Source organism: Mobula hypostoma, chromosome 15 (assembly GCF_963921235.1).
Source record: "Mobula hypostoma chromosome 15, sMobHyp1.1, whole genome shotgun sequence".
Lineage (NCBI taxonomy): Eukaryota > Metazoa > Chordata > Chondrichthyes > Myliobatiformes > Myliobatidae > Mobula > Mobula hypostoma.
This window is the reverse complement of record NC_086111.1, coordinates 29,137,356-29,154,884: the sequence shown is the minus strand read 5'-3', so window position 1 is coordinate 29,154,884 and position 17,529 is coordinate 29,137,356. Positions and strand designations below refer to the sequence as shown.

The 17,529-nt window shown below is 38.8% G+C and overlaps 1 protein-coding gene across 1 annotated transcript in view; it reads right to left on the bottom strand.

The window, feature by feature from the left end:
- Positions 1-17,529, bottom strand: part of apeh (acylaminoacyl-peptide hydrolase) — a 93,740-nt gene that overhangs the window by 7,294 nt on the left and 68,917 nt on the right. The window contains exons 16-19 of the mRNA XM_063067873.1: positions 11,830-11,913; positions 10,990-11,070; positions 7,495-7,583; positions 1,445-1,635 (exon numbers count right to left, since the gene is read on the bottom strand). Of these exons, the coding sequence (XP_062923943.1) occupies positions 1,445-1,635; positions 7,495-7,583; positions 10,990-11,070; positions 11,830-11,913 (445 nt within the window). The remainder of the gene's footprint in view (positions 1-1,444; positions 1,636-7,494; positions 7,584-10,989; positions 11,071-11,829; positions 11,914-17,529) is intronic.

The following is a 17,529-nucleotide window of genomic DNA, read 5'->3' as shown; positions in this document are numbered from 1 at the left end:
GGCAGTGACCAAGCAGCCCCGTAAGCAATCTCATTAGAGATCTCTCAGCCCAGTTGGACCGTGTTTATTTGGTTGAGTTCATTCTCAGTTTTTGACACGAGATAGGGGAGGCTGTTGATAATTGGTGAGTGCTATATTGCATGGAGGGAAAAAAGGTAGGCTGATAATTGGTGAGTGCTGTATTGCATGGAGGGGAAGATGGTAGACTGATGAGGAATGTGAGCAGCATTTTCTGAGCATTGAATGGACTCACTCAACTTGGGATGTGACGTCAACCTCTCCCTCCCGAATTACTTCCCCCAACTACCCCTTATGCACCCCTTACTGATGTATGGGAGCAAACAAATTACTAATGTAGTAGAAAATTGGAGGGAAATGTTCATTCTAAAGGAGGGAATTTTTACACACCACAACTCAACTGCTGGCCTGCCGCATTGCTATTGTAAATGTTGCAAAAGGTGGATTGTGTTGGTTAGAAGTGAATTGTATTGTAACGTTTTTGCATTTTTTACAGTTTTCTCATTTAGTTATTTATTATGCCATTCTTTTATAAATTTTATTAATCCCTGCAGAAACTAGCCTATTTAGCAGACAGTTTTCAAGATATGAACCAGTTGAACAAGTCTCTCTAAGGCCCTGGAGAAGATGTTTTGACTTCAAGTGACAAAATTCTTGGATTTTAAAGCAAACTGAATCTTTGGAAAAATCATGTTGCAAAAGGAAATCTTGAAATGTTTCCACTGTTGCCTGGACAGAAATTTATTATGTTTGCCTTATGAGTTTTTAAAATTTATTAAAGGGAAAGAAAGATATTAATTTCAAGAAAGGTAAGCTAAGCTTAATTACATGCTTTATTTTCAAGAAAGGTTGGCTAAAATTCATTCTCTACTCAAAAGAACAGTGACAATTATTTTTGGATTATTATATCTACAACGTACTGACTATGCTATTACATCACGAGCTGTAGATGTAATATTTTTTTTACGCAGCAGTTCCCTGAGACCCGAAAATTATTTAAGGGTTCCTCAAAGGCAAAAAGTTTGAGAAAGACTGCCTTAAAAATTAAAGAAACTAAGACTTAAATATATTTAATATACTCAAATCAAAATGTATTAATCACTGAGACTCATGGCTACACTTCATGGATATTTTCCACTGAAATGAATGGTGTCACTCAACCTGCAAGAGTATAATGTCTATTTCTCAGTATAAATTCTGGGCACTGCAGGAAATCAGTGCTCTGATGCTGGATTTAAAGCGCTACACAGTTCAATTGACACTGCTCAGACTTTGTTCAGAAGAGTGAGACTTCTTTTTAACTTATAGTCCTCCAAATCTGCCTAAATAACTAAAACCACTTAAGAAGGGGTGAAGACTTTTAACAAAAACACTAGGTTAACATGAAAAATATATTATTCTTCCCTCACCCTCAAGCAGTACTTACCAGTCTGGAATATCTGTCGTTCCTAGCATGGAAGCAATGTTAATGACAGGATTCCTAGCTACACAGGCCTTATAGAATTCAGGGTACTGCCCAACCAGGTGGCTAGCAAGAAAACCTCCATGTGAGCCACCCATGACGAAAACCTTTGAGGTATCAGCAAACTTTTCCTTCAGTACAAATTCTGCTGCAAACTGAAATAAAGTGAGCATTTAACTTTCACTTGAAATTATATAACAAAACAATGCTTGAAATCTATCCACTATTATAGTTTTGTTACACAAGCAATGAAACAGAGATATGGTATCAAATACGAGGAATTGTACTCAGAAATAAAATCACATCCATGGCTACCATGCATAAGCAGCTGAAGAAAAAGATGAATGGCAAAACATGGCCTACCAAAATCCTAAGACAGCTGCTTTGATTCATGCACTGGGCCAAAAACTAACAGCTTTTGACCATATATTCATTAAGTAGCATGGTAGTTAATCCGAACTAGCAGTAAAAGAATATTTGTATTTCCAAAAAGTAACTGATGAGGTATCACATCAAATTGTTGCTCCAAAAAATAAGGACCAATGCTTCTATTTGAGCATGGATAGAAGAAATGTTAAAGAGTCAGAAAGAGGGAGTTCCCAGACTGGCAAACTAATAGTAGCACATTTATCAACATAGGGCCTGTGCTGTTCACAATTAACATAAATAAGGTGGATGAAAAAAATGCAATATTGTGAAATATAATGATACAAAGTTAGCTAGTAAAGTGAGCTGTGTGTAAAACACAGAGTCTTCCGAAATGCAGACAGGTTAAGTCAGTGGGCAAGAAGGTGGTCAGTGGAATACAATGTGGTAAAATACAAAATACACTGACAGAATATTCTGCTAAATGGTGAGAAACCAGTAACTGTTTAATTATAGTGATTGGGGTGTGGTGGTTGAGGAAAGGCAGAAACTAAAGATTCGGGCACAATTATTTAGGAGGCAAATGATCGTTTGGCTTTTATTTCAAGGCACTGGGGAAAATTGAGGACATGAGGTAACTAGATTTGGAGTCAGCACAAAATATATTTACCAGACTGATTCTTGGAATGAGGTGATTACTTAATAAAGATGAATGAGAAAACTGCTGCAGTTTAAGAATGAGAGACATTCTTACTGACAGGATTCTGAAAGTGATTAGCAGTGCAGATATTGAGAAGATGCTTCCTCTAGTTGGAAACTCTAAAACCAGAGGACATAATCCTGCCTCTACTTCTTAGTTTATGTTATATTCAGTGTTTACAGAACTCTTAAGAAAGCAACAAAATCATTATGAGTTTCTCTCTTTAATTTCTTGAAGATTTCAGGATATACTTCTGCTGCATTATGAATTAAGCAATGCCATTTACTAAAATCGCAATTTTTCATCATAAAATGTGACTTGAATAATCAATTCAAACATGATAGATGATTGCAAATTAGAGAAGTCATTCAATCCAAATTTAATCATTCATCCAGAAATTCTAGCTTTGATAAATGACATTGGTTCTTAAATGATCCCATTTTCCTCAACTCCTCTTTAGTTCAATACAAATAACAACTACTTTGTAGTCAGAATAATAGCAAGATATCATCCTAAATTTGGTGTTAAGCAGGTCCATTTGCTTCTCAAGTCAAATTTCTAATATCAAGAAACAAACTAATATCCCACCTCCTGATTCTTATGGAATGCATGCTTCCCTGTTCTGTCTCAATAATCATAACCAGTCACAGAACCATTAATAGATTCAGTAAATTTTCACTTAATTTGTACTTAACTTTGATTATCGAAATGAGTATTTCTTTTAGGCTTGCTCATTGCTGTGCTGATTGGACATCCCAACTGAACATCTCTAATAGTGGCAATTCATTTACAAAGAAAGCATTTGACTGTGTAGTTTATAATAGCAATGCCTGCTCTTATCCTTGTCTATGGCAACAGACAAATTCCTGATGTATAATTAGGAATGAGACCTTGCAATGATTCACATTCCTTTAACCAAAGGATATTGACATAAATTATGATATTTAATCTTCAACTGAATTAAAATAAACTGAAAAAGATGAGACCAAGAAATAATTCTGGTCTGCAGTACAGACATGCTATGACACAGGCTATTCTTTTATTTGCTTTTTCAAAGTTTGAGTGTAATTCATCAAAGCAATATTTGCTAAGTTCACACACAATAAATTCAACATGCATTCTATGAAAACCCTAAACCGGACCAAATTAATCTTTAACTAGAAAGTTCATTTGTTAAAAATACTGTTTATATTGCTCTGGAACAAACATAAATGAAATAAATTTGAACATCTGCACTGTTGAAAAATCAGTTACAGGAATTTTGATGACAAATTAAGTATGTTTTTTCATGCTGAGAATGTTTGAATATTTAATTTTTTTGATGTATGGCTCATTTAACCTTGCAGGATGTTCATTTCATTTTTATTTTGTTCATGCAATTAATAGTTTCAGTTTGGAAATTGAAAACAACAACAAATAAAACTTTTTAAACATGTAATCAATTCAGATTTTTATAGCAGTAAGGAATAGTCAGCCCACAACAACTTTCTTCAGTCTTCAAAATCCATTTTCTATTCTTTTAAATCACCTACTGGGGTTCCCAACCTTTTTATGCCATAGACACCAGATTGGGAACCCCTGAAACTCCACGGGTCACTGAAACAAACCATTTAGCCCCCAGTAGCTATCAACAATTCTATGTCCAAAACTATCAGCATCAGCTTACCATCTTCTTGTATTTGTATTCTTATACTGATACATAATTGAAAACATCTCTTTGTATCCCTTCAGTATGTAGTCTCACATACTACTTTCATAAAGACTTTCGTGGTCTCTTGTCACCTCAAAGCACTTTCAGTCAAAGTATGTGTTCAGCAAGATGGCACTGGCGACCAAAGGCGACATTTTGCAGACAGCTCACAAACCTACTAGATACTCTAGAAGATATACTTCTTCTGAACTGCGATCACTGCAGTCTTCAGCCTGTAATTTCCTTTTTAAGGATGTACTTTTGAACTGACTAAATGATTTGGCACTTTTACAATCTCCTGTGGATTCAGCATACTAGACTCTCGAAAGTGCAGGCAGCCATCCCTGGGGCTGGACAAAGCAATCGAGGCCTGATAGTGGAAGATAAACAATGGTTGGTACCATTACTCCGCACTCATTAAAATGTTGAGCAAGATTAAGATCATAAAGGATGGAGGTGAAAAATGAACAAAGTTTTGAAAAGTCTCCCTCTCTTCTCGTTACTATTGTTGGGTGGGAAGTGCAGGAGTCTTGGGTCAGGTTCAGGAGCAGTTGTTGCCCTGCAACCATCAAGCTTCTGCACAGGCTTTACTCGCTTCCAGTACTGAACGGGCTCTGCAACTGCACTTACTTCTGGGGACTCTGCAGTTCATGTTCCATGTGTTTTTGTTTACTTCCTTTTACTATTTGTGTGATTTACCCTCTTTTGAAAATTGAATATGTGGCAGTCTTGTGTGTGTTTTTTAGTGAATTCTATTGTGTTGCTTTGTTTTGTAAATATCTGCAAGAAGATGAATCTCAAGATTGTATGGGAGATACATACTTCGATAATAAATTTTAACTTTGAACTTTGGATGTTGTAGTATAGTTTATTATATAAACTAATATGATTCGCACAAAGTTCAAAGGTCAAAGTGAATTTATTATCAAAGTATGTATACATGATCATATACTACCTTGAGGTTCATTTTCTTACAGGCATTCACAGGAAAACAAAGAAATACAATAATATCAATGAAAACCTATACATAAAGATAGATAAGTTTCGAAAGAACAGTGGTGTTGAATGCTTACCTGTAGTCAATGAAGAGCATCCTGCTGTAAGAATCTTCATTGCTCAAATGTTTCAGAGCTGAGTGATGAGCCAATCAAATGGCATCTACTGTTGTTCTGTTTTGAGGATAGGCAAATTGAAGTGGATCCATGTCATTCTTCAGGCAGGGATTGATGTGATTCATGACTTACCTCTCAATCAATTGCATCACAGTGGATGTAAATGATACTGGGTGTTAGTGACTGAGGCAGGTTTACATGCTCTTCTTAGGTATGGGTATAAATGAAGCCTGTTTGAAGAAAGTGGGCACCTCAGACTGCCAACATGAGAGGTTAAAGATATCGGTAAACACAGTATGTGGCCAGGTACGCCGTCTGTGCCTGATCCTTTCTGTGGGTTTACGCCCCTGATGGTGGTTCTCCCTTTAGCCTCAGAGACTGCAATCACAGGGTCATCAGAGACCGTGGGAGTTCATGATGGTGCCTCCATTCCTGTCAGACGAAGCAAGCATAAAAGCCATTGAGCTCATCTGGGAGCCAAACTTTGTTGTCATTTATGTTGCTTGGTTTTGCTTTGTAGGAGATGATGACATTCAAAGTCCTGCCACAGCTATTGAGCATCCTTCAATTCAACAGTCGTGCCCTTAGGTCCTCTATCTTGCTCTCCAGTGACTGTACATTAGCTAGTAATATGCTAGGGCGTGGTGGTCACATACCCTGTCACTTTAATCCGGCTTGAAGTCCTCCTTGGTGCCCTCTCTTCCAGTGATGGCAGACATTTGTCCACTTCCAGGTGCTGTATCTGCACTCCTGAGAGTCAAGTTCACCAAGTCCTTTAGGAGATTGGAAAATTGCTAGTGCATTTAGACGATTCAAAAGTGTGTTTTTTAAAGGGAAATTACAGGCTGCAGATTGTAGCAATAAGAGTTCAGAAGATGAATATCTAGTAGTTCTGTGAACTACCCACAAAACGTCTCCCTATATGCCAGCACCGTCTTAACATATAATTGAATCACCAAGGGATAGTAGGAGTGAATGCTAGGAGTGTATCCTTTAATGTCTTGGTGATTCAATTATTTATCTAGAGACTTCTTACATGCTGTGAAAAGTTTTCCAAATCATGTCGAATACCAGGAAAAAACTAAATGCTAAATTTCATATCAACAGAAACCTACATCCATTGAATCCCATTATATCATCAGTTCAGACCCAACGATTTGTTTACAATGCTTAAATAATGAAATCCAACAAGTGCCTTGAACTTATAGGTAGTCTTAGAACTCACATCTGCAAATAACTTAAAGCATGTGAGTCATTTTTATTTATTAATTCTCTCTACTAGCATTTCCACTTGATCTTGGTATAAACAACAAAACAAAGCTCTGATGTTAAACAGCTGGTTGTGGACTACAGGAGGAATGGAGAGAAGCTAATCCCTATTGACATCAATGGATCTCGAGTTGAGAGGGTGAACAGCTTTAAGTTCCTCGACATACACATCATCGAGGATCTCACATGGTCTATACACATCGGCTGTGTGTTGAAAAAGACACAACAGTGCCTCTTTCACCTCAGACAGTTGAAGAAGTTTAGTATGGGCCCCCAAATCCTAAGAACTTTCTACAGGGGCACAATTGAGAGCATCCTGACTGGCTGCATCACTGCCTAGTATGGGAACTGTACCTCCCTCAATTGCAGGACTCTGCAGAGAGTGGTGCGGACAGCCCAGCGCATCTGTAGATCTGAACTTCCCACTATCCAGGACATTACAAAGACAGGTATGTAAAAAGGGCCAGAAGGATCATTGGGAACCAAGTCACCCCAACCACAAACTGTTCTAGCTGCTACCATCTGGGAAACGGTACCGCAGCATAAAAGCTAGGACCAACAGGGTCCAGGACAGCTTCTTGTACCAGGCCATCACACTGATTAATTCACAGTGATACAATTGCACTTCTATGTTATAGTGACTGTCCTGTTGTCCATACTATTTATTTCAAATTACTATAAATTGCACATTGCACATTTAGACAGAGACGTAACATAAAGATTTTTACTCCTCATGTATGTGAAGGATGTAAACAATAAAGTCCATTCAATCAATTAGATCCATGTTCTTCATTGGTCTGGATAATGTTTCAATACATTTTCGTGAAATATACTCTAGCTTCTGAGCATAAATCACCCTAACTGAACAGTTCTTTACCTGCACATCTTTCACATCTTGGCTTCCTACATTCCCAGGCAGAGAGAAGATACTATCCTGTCCAAAGCCAGAGGACCCTCTGTAGTTTACTGTAGAATCAAAGAATTACAGCTACATTATTTTGAGCAGAGTCAAAATGCAAATACTGCAAATCTGATGTCCAACAATAAAATCTTTTGTTACATGCTTTCCATGAAGCCAAATATCTCAAGATAGTTCATAAGAATTCTTCAAACAATTTTGACATTATTCTATAAAAGGACATGACAGAATTTTGTTTCAAGATATGCTTAAACAAGGAAAATAGGAAGGTAGAAAAGTGTAGTTTGGAGAATGTTGGAAGAACAGTTGCCACTGGTGCAGCAATTACATTCAGGAATGATCTAGAGATCAGAACTGAAAGAGTACAGATATTCCAGGACTGTATGACCAAATAAGTTAATAGAAATGGAGAAGAATCAGATACACTGGGATTTAACATAACATTCTCCAGTAACCTTTAAGCTATGAATTTTAAAAACTGGAGGCTGCTTAACAGGTCAGCCAGATTGGGGGAGCTGAGGAATTGGACTCAAACAGAATGTTTGGGTGATTTCGAGTACACAGGATATAAAGTGAAGGAGCTTAGACATAAAAGTATTGAAATGGTCACATGGACATAATCAAAAGACAGAAATGAGGCTTTCAATAACAGATTAAATTAAGCAGAGTGGAGAATGCAATGGAGACAGGTATCCTTAGTAATGATGCAGATTTTTCCTCCAAAGTTCATCACTGTGTCAACACTGATAACAGTTTTGAAAAGACTCACTCAGTTTCAGATGGCAGAAAGGCATTAGAGACAACAATGATAATGACTATCATCTTCAACACTGTCATTTGAAGGAAATAAAGACAAATGAACCCTCTTCCTGAAAAACACACACAAAATGCTGGAAGAACTCAGTAGGCCAGGCAACATCTATGGAAAAGAGTACATACAGGCTTCCCCCGCCATCTGAAAGTAGAGCATTCCTATGAAACGGTTCGTAAGCTGAAATGTCGTAAAGCGAAGAAGCAATTACCATTTATTTATATCGGAAAATTTTGTGAGGGTTCGCAGACCCAAAAATAACCTACCAAATCATGCCAAATAACACATAAAACCTAAAATAACAGTAATATATAGTAAAAGCAGGAATGATATAATAAATACACAGCCTATATAAAGTTGAAATACTTTTCCACACTCATTACTGCACTGTTCTCCGTAGCGAAAATCTCATGCAAGCGCCGTCGGCATAAAATCTCGCGCAAGCGCTGTTGGCAAAAACATGGCGCAAGCGCTCTCCAGTAACCTTTAAGCTATGAAGATGCCAAATCATACCAAATAACACGTAAAAATACACAGCTTATATAAAGTAGAAATAATGTATGTACAGTGTAGTATCACTTACTGGAATAGGGACAGTTAGACTGAGTCGTTGCAGGTTGGGGTGGTGCAGTGGCCCCCACCCTCCGGGCCACCAACCGATACCGACCCGTGAAGCATACAGGGGTGCAGCGGCAGCCAGGAGGCACACAGCACATCTTTAAGAAAAAAGTCAAAACAAACATGCTAATTAATTAGGTGCTGCCCGGCACGTAATTGTCGACCCAGATCAGTGCCGATTTCCCATTGCGTCGTCTCTGATCTGGGCCGACAATTACGTGTCGGGCGGCACCTAATTAATTAGCATGCTTATTTTGGCTTTTTTCTTAAAGATGTGCTGTGTGCCTCCTGGCTACCGCTGCATCCTCCGTGAATCGGTATCTGTCTGGGGTTTGGGGTGGGGTGGTGGGACACTGGGGTGTCATCTCGTCATCGTCTGTTTCCATTAGAGCAGGCGGCTCATCTTCTCCTATGACTGCCCGCCTCGATGTCGAAGGTCGAGGTTCGTCATCTGCTGTGGCTGATGTGGAAGGCTTGCTTGATTGCTGAGCCTCGTGCATTTTTCTATCACATACTTCTTTGTAAGGACTCAAACCACCTTGCAAATATCCCCTAAAACTACGTACCCTTTCAAAATTAAAGTCGTACTTTATCATTGCAGCGAAAATCTCACGCAGTTGCTTCACGTTCAGTTCGCTACTGCATTCGGTTTCCATTGTTATCCTTTTTTCTTCCAATTGCATCAGCTCTTCATCTATCAGATCTTGGTCATGGGATGCCAAAACCTCTTCAACATCATGTTCGTCAGCTTCCACAAGCCAAACTCACTTTGTCCTTACTTGGTTCACCACGATCGAAATGCTTAATTTTGTTTAGTTTTATGCTAAGTGTAACACCCTTACGAGCTCTTTTTAGGCTTTTCCGATACCTTAGAACTCATCTTGCTAACGGCTGCTCACAGGCACGTGTTTAAGCAATGCCGGTGAGAATCCGGAGAGAGCGGCAGCTCGGGGTGCGCGCTGCCTTTTATTGCGCGCTGCTTTTTTTCTGCTAATAGTGAAAACACCTTCTGAAAGCGAAAACAGGGTACTAATGTAGGTCTTTCGTAACAGTAAGGTTTCGTAAAGCGAACGTTCGAAAAGTGGGGGACACCTGTAGTTCTGGCTGAGATTGAACATCAAAAGTAAAAGAAGAAAAAAATTGGAAATGTGTTTAGTAAATCCATCAGAAACTAAATAGTGGAATTAATAAAGGAGTTGCCAACTAAAGCAAAAATCCACTTTTTTAGTTTCTGATAAATTTACTGCATATTTCCAATATTTTTCTGCTTTTACTTTTGACATTTTGGGAATCAAGCACAGATAGTAATTCATACTATAATCTTAATATGCATCCTAATAAAGGATCACAAAAGGAGATGTTTCCAAAGGTGTAATCCCACACCTGACAATTACATTCCTACAAACCAAGATGTGGACTGCTTATAATAAAGAAGATTGTTGACTTTTAACTATATATCCTACATGCACTATTTGTCCTGCAATTTACACCACACCACTTGGTTCAGGAACAGTTATTACCCTTCAACCATCAAGCTCTTGAACAGAGGGGATGACTTTATTCAACTTCACTCACCCCAACACTGAAATGCTCCCACAGCCTACCGGCTCCCTTTTAAGAACTCTTCGTTTCATGTTCTCAACATATATTGCTTATTTATTGTTACATTTTTTTTGTTTCTTTGTATTTACAGTGAATGCCCACAAGAAAATGAATCTCAGGGTTGTATATGGTGACATACATCTATTTTGATGATAAATTTACTTTGAAATTAAACCCACTTTCTATGTGTGCTACACCACAATACACTCTAATCCCAGAAGTCAACTGATCTGATCTTAACAGTTATTTACTATTCACTCTGAAGTAGTGTGAGGAAGGCAGTTCATATACCTTTGAGAAAATGCCTTCTTTAGACCATGCACCACCCAAGGATCTCCAACTTAAAATGAAACGGTTGGTTTACACAGTATATAATCATTTGAACTGAACTCAGCATTTGCAAGAGGACAGTGGCTACTTACTCAGTAAAACTGCAAATCCTAGTCTGCAAAGAGTGACAGGGTATAACATCCATTCCGCTGATAAAACTGAATGCGGTCCACCTACACAGCATCGAAGAGTGATTAAAATTTTAATCTATCGTTTTGGTTAACAATAATAAATTATTAAATATGCTGTCAATACTGTGCTGTATGCATGGTTTTACTTGGATGGAGGAGGCAGGATGGTTGAGAATGTTCACGATGGGGCCAGACTACACAGGGATAACTTGACTGGCTTTCTTCAGTATACCTCCATACATAAAAGAGTACTGATCTGGATTTACTAGAAAAAGATGTTCCTCAACATCCAATCAAATTTTACAGAATAATGAAACACACATTAATTTCTTTAGATGTATCCTCTGTAAATGTTTAAACCAGCTTATTCTCTGCAAAAATTTCCAGTTTCTTTGCATCAGTTTAAACTTACTATCTCCAAACAGAATAGTCATCCCTCTACCACTGGAAATCAAGTTGGAAACAGAGTACACTTCTAGATTGCTAGCTATTAGACACTATTGTGTAAGTACTTATCGTCTGTGAGAGCTGGGACATTATAGGAAAGTCCATAATGGCTGCTCATTACAGGTCTATTCTGGGACTCCAGTCTCATTCAATCTCCAATTTTATTTAAAATAAATTCAATTATACAGAAAAATCTAATATCTTGTCAATACAGCACAGTGACAAGATAATATCGAGGACAGGAATTTATTAATAAAAGTAATTTCACTGGTCTTCAAAGTGTATGGTTGACCTGTGCATACACAGGTTCATTTGTAAGCCTTCAACAATGTGTCCACAATTATGTTAACTCACCATGTGGCCAGACAATAACTGGAGGTGGAGAGCCTTCCTTTCTTTCATCAGGCATCAAAAGGATGCCTTCAAAATCCAATGCAGCTGAGTGAAAAGAAAAGAAACTATTGAAATGGAAATTGCAACAGTACACCAGCAATACCGATTATCTCCTTCACATGCGATAGGTCATGCTCTGTTCAGATCAGTCAAGTGGCTGGAACTTGAGTTTTTCCGGCAACATCAAATTTCTGCATTAACATGAAATTGAAGTCAAATATTTATAACAAGATACAAAGCTAAAATTCACCTACTTACATTCACTTTATTAGGTACATCTGTACACCTGCTTGTTAATTCAAATATCTAATCAGCCAATCATGTGGCAGTAACTCAATGCATAAAAGCATGCAAACATTGTCAAGAGGTTCAGTTGTTCAGACCAAACATCAGAATGATGAAGAAATGTGATCTAAGTGACCTTGACCGTGGAACGATTGTTTGTGACAGACAGGGTGGTTTGAGTCTCTCACAAACCACTGATCTTCTGGGATTTTTATGTACATCAGTCTCTAGAGTTTACAAAAAATGGTGTGATAAACAAAAAAAAAAAATCCAGTGAGTGGTGGTTCTTTGGGTGAAAACGCCTTGTTAATGAGAGAGGTCAGAAAAGAATAGCCAGATTGGTTCAAGCTGACAGGAAGGCGAATTCAAAAGAACAGAAGTTACAACAGTGGTGTTCAGAAGACGATCTCTGAATGCACAACACATCGAACCTTCAAGTGGAGGGGCTACAGCAATAGAAGATCATGAACATACACTCAGTGTCCAATTTATTAGGTACAGGAGGCACCCAGTAAAGTGACCACTAAGCACATATGTGATTTCCTACAGTCAAAATCAACCACTACTAATTCCAGACCCATTCAGTGTTTACCAAAATATATACAGTTGACAATGAAGAAAATAGATAATTCAACATTCTACAACTTTTGTTTCACCAGTTCTGAACCAACAAAAATCCAAGATTTTGCATTAAGGCCAAGTCTGATTGAATGCAAACTCACTAGGATTCTTACGCACATCAATGCAAATAATAAAAGACTATTTAGTTTACTTTGCCTCTCATAGAATCAGAGTAGGTGAGTTAGGCCTCCATTGATCAGATTTGACCATGGATACTATGTCTGAACTGACTGGATACGTAAGTCTGGGCTGTACAATATAGAGAGCAAGCTGTTGCCCATGTAGCAAGCTCCTCCTCTTTACACATCTGATTAACCCAAAGGAAAGGCAGAGACCAATACAATTTGGTACCAGAGGTGTTGCAGGAGTTGCCAGTCAGCATTGAACTCAATGTAGGACTGTCTTAGGGACTCCAGCTTCAGATTTTTCCCTTGGAGTTTATTCCCAAAGCCTTCCCCATGTGTGGGTATAACCGTAAGGCAGCATAGGTTTGAGATTAGAGTTTTCCTTCTCCTAGGTGAGCTGCCAAGCATGGCCGATGAGCCCCATCTGCCCGAAGCAACTGGTTTTAAGGCCCCAGTAACCCGCCTTTGCCTCTTCTTCTGTCAGTAGAAACAGTTCCTGTTGGGTTTAGTAGCTAAGCCACACATGAAGGCCAGGAACTGGACTTGGTTGTCAGAGGCTATCTGAGTGATAGAGTACTACAGCCGAGAAATAGACATTTAGCCCATTAATAATATGCTAAGTCATCAATCTGCCTAGTTCTATCAACCTGCTTCAAAAGAGCAACTATTATACCAGTACCCAGGAAGAGTAGTGTGAGCTGCCTTAATGACTATCATCCAGTAGCACTTACATCTGTGGTGATAAAATGCTTTGAGAGGTTGGTCATGGCCAGAGTCAACTCCTGGATCCACTGCAATTTGCCTATCACAACAACAGGTCTACTGCAGACACAATCTCAATGACTCTTTACGTGACCTTACATCACCTGGACAATACAAACACCTATGCTGTTCGTTGACTATAGCTCAGCATTTAACATCATCATTCCTACAGTCCTGATTGATAAGCGAAGTAACCAGGGCCTCTGTACCTCCCTCTGCAATTGGATATACAACTTTCTAATCAAAAGACCACAATCTGTGTGAATTGGTATTAATAACGCTTCCTTACTGACAATCAACACTGGCACACCTCAGGGGTGTGGGCTTAACCCACTACTCTACTCTCTATATAACTATGACTGTGTGGCTAGGCATAGCTCAAATGCCATCTATAAATTTGCTGATGATACAACTGCTGTTGGCAGAATCACGGTTGAAGAAGGCGTAAAGGAGCAAGATATACCAGCTAGTTGAGTGGTGTCAAAGCAACAACCATGCACTCAGCATCAGAAGGACCAAAGAGTTGCCTGTGGACTTCAGAAAGCATAGGACAAGAGATCACAAACCAATCCTCATAGAGGGATCAGAGGTTGAGAAAGTGAGCAATTTAAAGTTCCTGGGTGTCAAGATCTCTGAGGATCTAACCTAGTCCTAACATATAGATGCAGCTTTAAAGAAGGCAAGACAGTGGCTATAATGCATCAGGAGTTTGAGGAGACTTAGTTTGTCACCTAAAACACTCGAAAACTTTTAGTTTTAGTGGTGCGCATTCTGACAGGCAGCATCACTGTCTGGTATGGGGGAGCTACTGCACAGGATCAAAAGAAGCTACCGAAAGTTGTAAAACCAGTCATGTCCATCTTGGGTACTGACCTCCATAGAATCCAAGACATCTTCAAGGAGCTATGTCTCCAAAAGATGGCATCCATCATTAAGGACCCCCATCATACAGGACATGCCCTCTTCTCATTGTTACTGTCAGGAAGAAGCCTGAAGGCACACACTCAGCAATTCAGGAACAACTTCTTCCCCTCTGCCATCCAATTCTTAAATAGATATTGCACCCATAAACACCACCTCACTTTTATTATTTCTGTTTTTGCACTGTTTTTAATTTAACTATTTTGTATAATTTTTTTTACAGTAATTGAAATTGATTTACTTAATTATTTTTTCCTATATTATCATGTATTGTATTATACTGCTGCCGCAAAGTTAACAAATTTCATTACATATGCCAGCGATATTAAGTGCGATTCTGATTCTGTACCTTGACCATAGCCTTCCATAACCCAACCATTCATGACTTAATCCAAATTTCTCTTAAATGTTTAAATGGACCCCGCAGCTAGCATTTGGCCTAGCAGATCATTCCTCAACGTCACAACCATCTGAGTGAAGAAGATCCTTTTCATGTTCCCCTTAAACATTTCACCTTTCACCCTTAACCCATGACCTCTAGTTGTACTCTCACCCAATCTCAGTGGGAAAAGCCTACTTTGCATTTACCCTGTCTATAACCCCACATAATTTTGTACACTTCTAAATCTCTCAATCTTCTATGTTCTAGGGAATAATGTCCTAACCTATTCAACCTTTCCCTATAATTCAGGTCCTCAAGCCCCAGCAATATCCTTGTAAATTTTCTCTGCATTCTTTCAATCTTATTTACATTTTTCCTGTAAGTAGGTGACCAAAACTGGACACAATACTCCAGACTAGCTTCACCAACATCTTATATAATTTCAACATAACATCCTAACTCTTGTACTCAATACATTGATTTCTGAAGGCCAACATGCTGAAAACTTTCTTTACGAACCTATTTAGCTGTAATACCATTTTCAAGGAACTATGTATCTATATTCCCACATCCCTCTGTTCTACTGCACTCCACAGTGCTCTACCGTTCACCGTGTAAGACCTACCCTCGTTGGTCCTACCAAAGTGCAACACCTCACATTTGTCTGCATTAAATTCCATCTGCCATTTTTCAGCCCATTTTTCTAGCGAAAAGCTTTGATGACCTTCCTCACTGTCCACTACACCCTTAATCTTGTAAACTTGCTGATCCAGTCTATCACATTGTCATTCAGATTGTTGATATAGATGACAAACAACAACGAACCCAGCACCGATTGCTGTGGCACATCCCTGGTCACAGGCCTCCAGTCAGAAAGGCAACTATTTACAACTGTTCTCTGGCTTCTTCCATGAAGCCAATGACTAATCCAATTTACAACCTCATCTTGAATACCAAGGAACTGAACCTTCTGGACCAACCTCCCATGCAGGACCTTATCAAAGGTTTTGCTGAAGACCATGCAGGCAATATCTGCTGCCTTGCCTTCATCAATTTTCCTGGTAAATTCCTCAAAAAGCTCTATAAGATTGGTTAAACATGGCTTACCAGATACAAAGCCATGTTGACTATTCCTAATCAGTTGCTGTCTATTCAAATACGTCTCTACCCGGCCCCTTAGAATACCTTCCAATAACTTTCCTTCTACCGATGCCAGGCACAGTAGACTACAATTTCCTGGCTTAATCTTAGAGCCTTTCTTAAACAACAGAAGAATATTATCTATCCTCCAATCCTCTGGCACTTCATCCGTGGCTAAGTATGTTTTAAATATCTTTGTTAAGGCCCCTGAAATTTCTGCAGTCGTCTCCCACAAGGTCCGAGGGAACACATTGTCAGGCCCTGGGAATTTATTCACCTTGATTTGCCTCAAGACAGCAAACACTTCCTCCTCTGCAATCTGTTTAGGGTCCATGACCTTGAGGCTGCATTGCCTCACATCTATACCAAGTAAATACAGATGCAAAAAAATCCAATTAAGATCTCTTACATCTCTTTTGGCTCCATGCAGAAATTACCACTCTGATCTTCCAGAGAACCTCACCCAATCTCAATGGAAAAAGCCTACTTGCATTTGCCCTATCTATAACCCTCAAAATTTTGTACACCTCTATCAAATCACCCCTGAACTTTATGTGTTCTCGGGAATAAAACTGTAACCTATTCAACCTTTCCTTATAACTCAGGTCCTCAGTCCCAGCAACATTCTTGTAAATTTTCTCTGCATTCTTTCAATTTTATTTACATATCCTGGGAAGATTCCTCTAACAACATGGAGAGAAAACGAAGAAATGTAATCTTTTCCAACAGTGACCACATTCTGTCTATAATGAAAAAACAATAGCATTTGGCAACTTGAACATGTCCAAAGGTGCAGAGAACCAAGATGATATCACCATGGGACTGAGACCATTTGAGATGTAGAATAAGACAGAGTGGTGAAACTGGTTATTAGCTGGTGTCGAGGAGATGCAAGTAGTAAGAGATGAATGATAACTGCCAAGAGAGAAAAGTAACAATGCTAGAATATTTAGGTGCATAACACTGCAGAAACTGGAAATCTCAAATCAAAGTGAGTACTAGAAATATTCAACAGGTCAGGCAGGTTGGGCCAGTTCAGAAGCAGAAAGGCTGGTTTTCTGAAATATAGCTGAGTGGAGTCCTGAAAACTAAAATTGCCAAATCTTCAGATGTTATCCCTCAGAGTTTTACCAGGCTTCATTGAAGCAATGTAAGAGGTCAAATGGCAGAGCTCAGTGGGAACGGATAATTAAAATGACGAGTATATGAAAGTTTAGGGTATCCTTGCGGATTTCAACAAAGCTGGCATCCAATTTGTATATGAATTTTCTAATGTAGAGGAGACTGCTCTGTGAGCATTAAATTCTGTATGCTAAATTGAAAGTGGGAGATGGTTTGCCTTTTTATTTAAGATGTTTCTCGATGATGGGAAAGAAAGATGCAAACAGATAGATTCTGAAGCTCCTGCAGTTGCATTAAAAGATG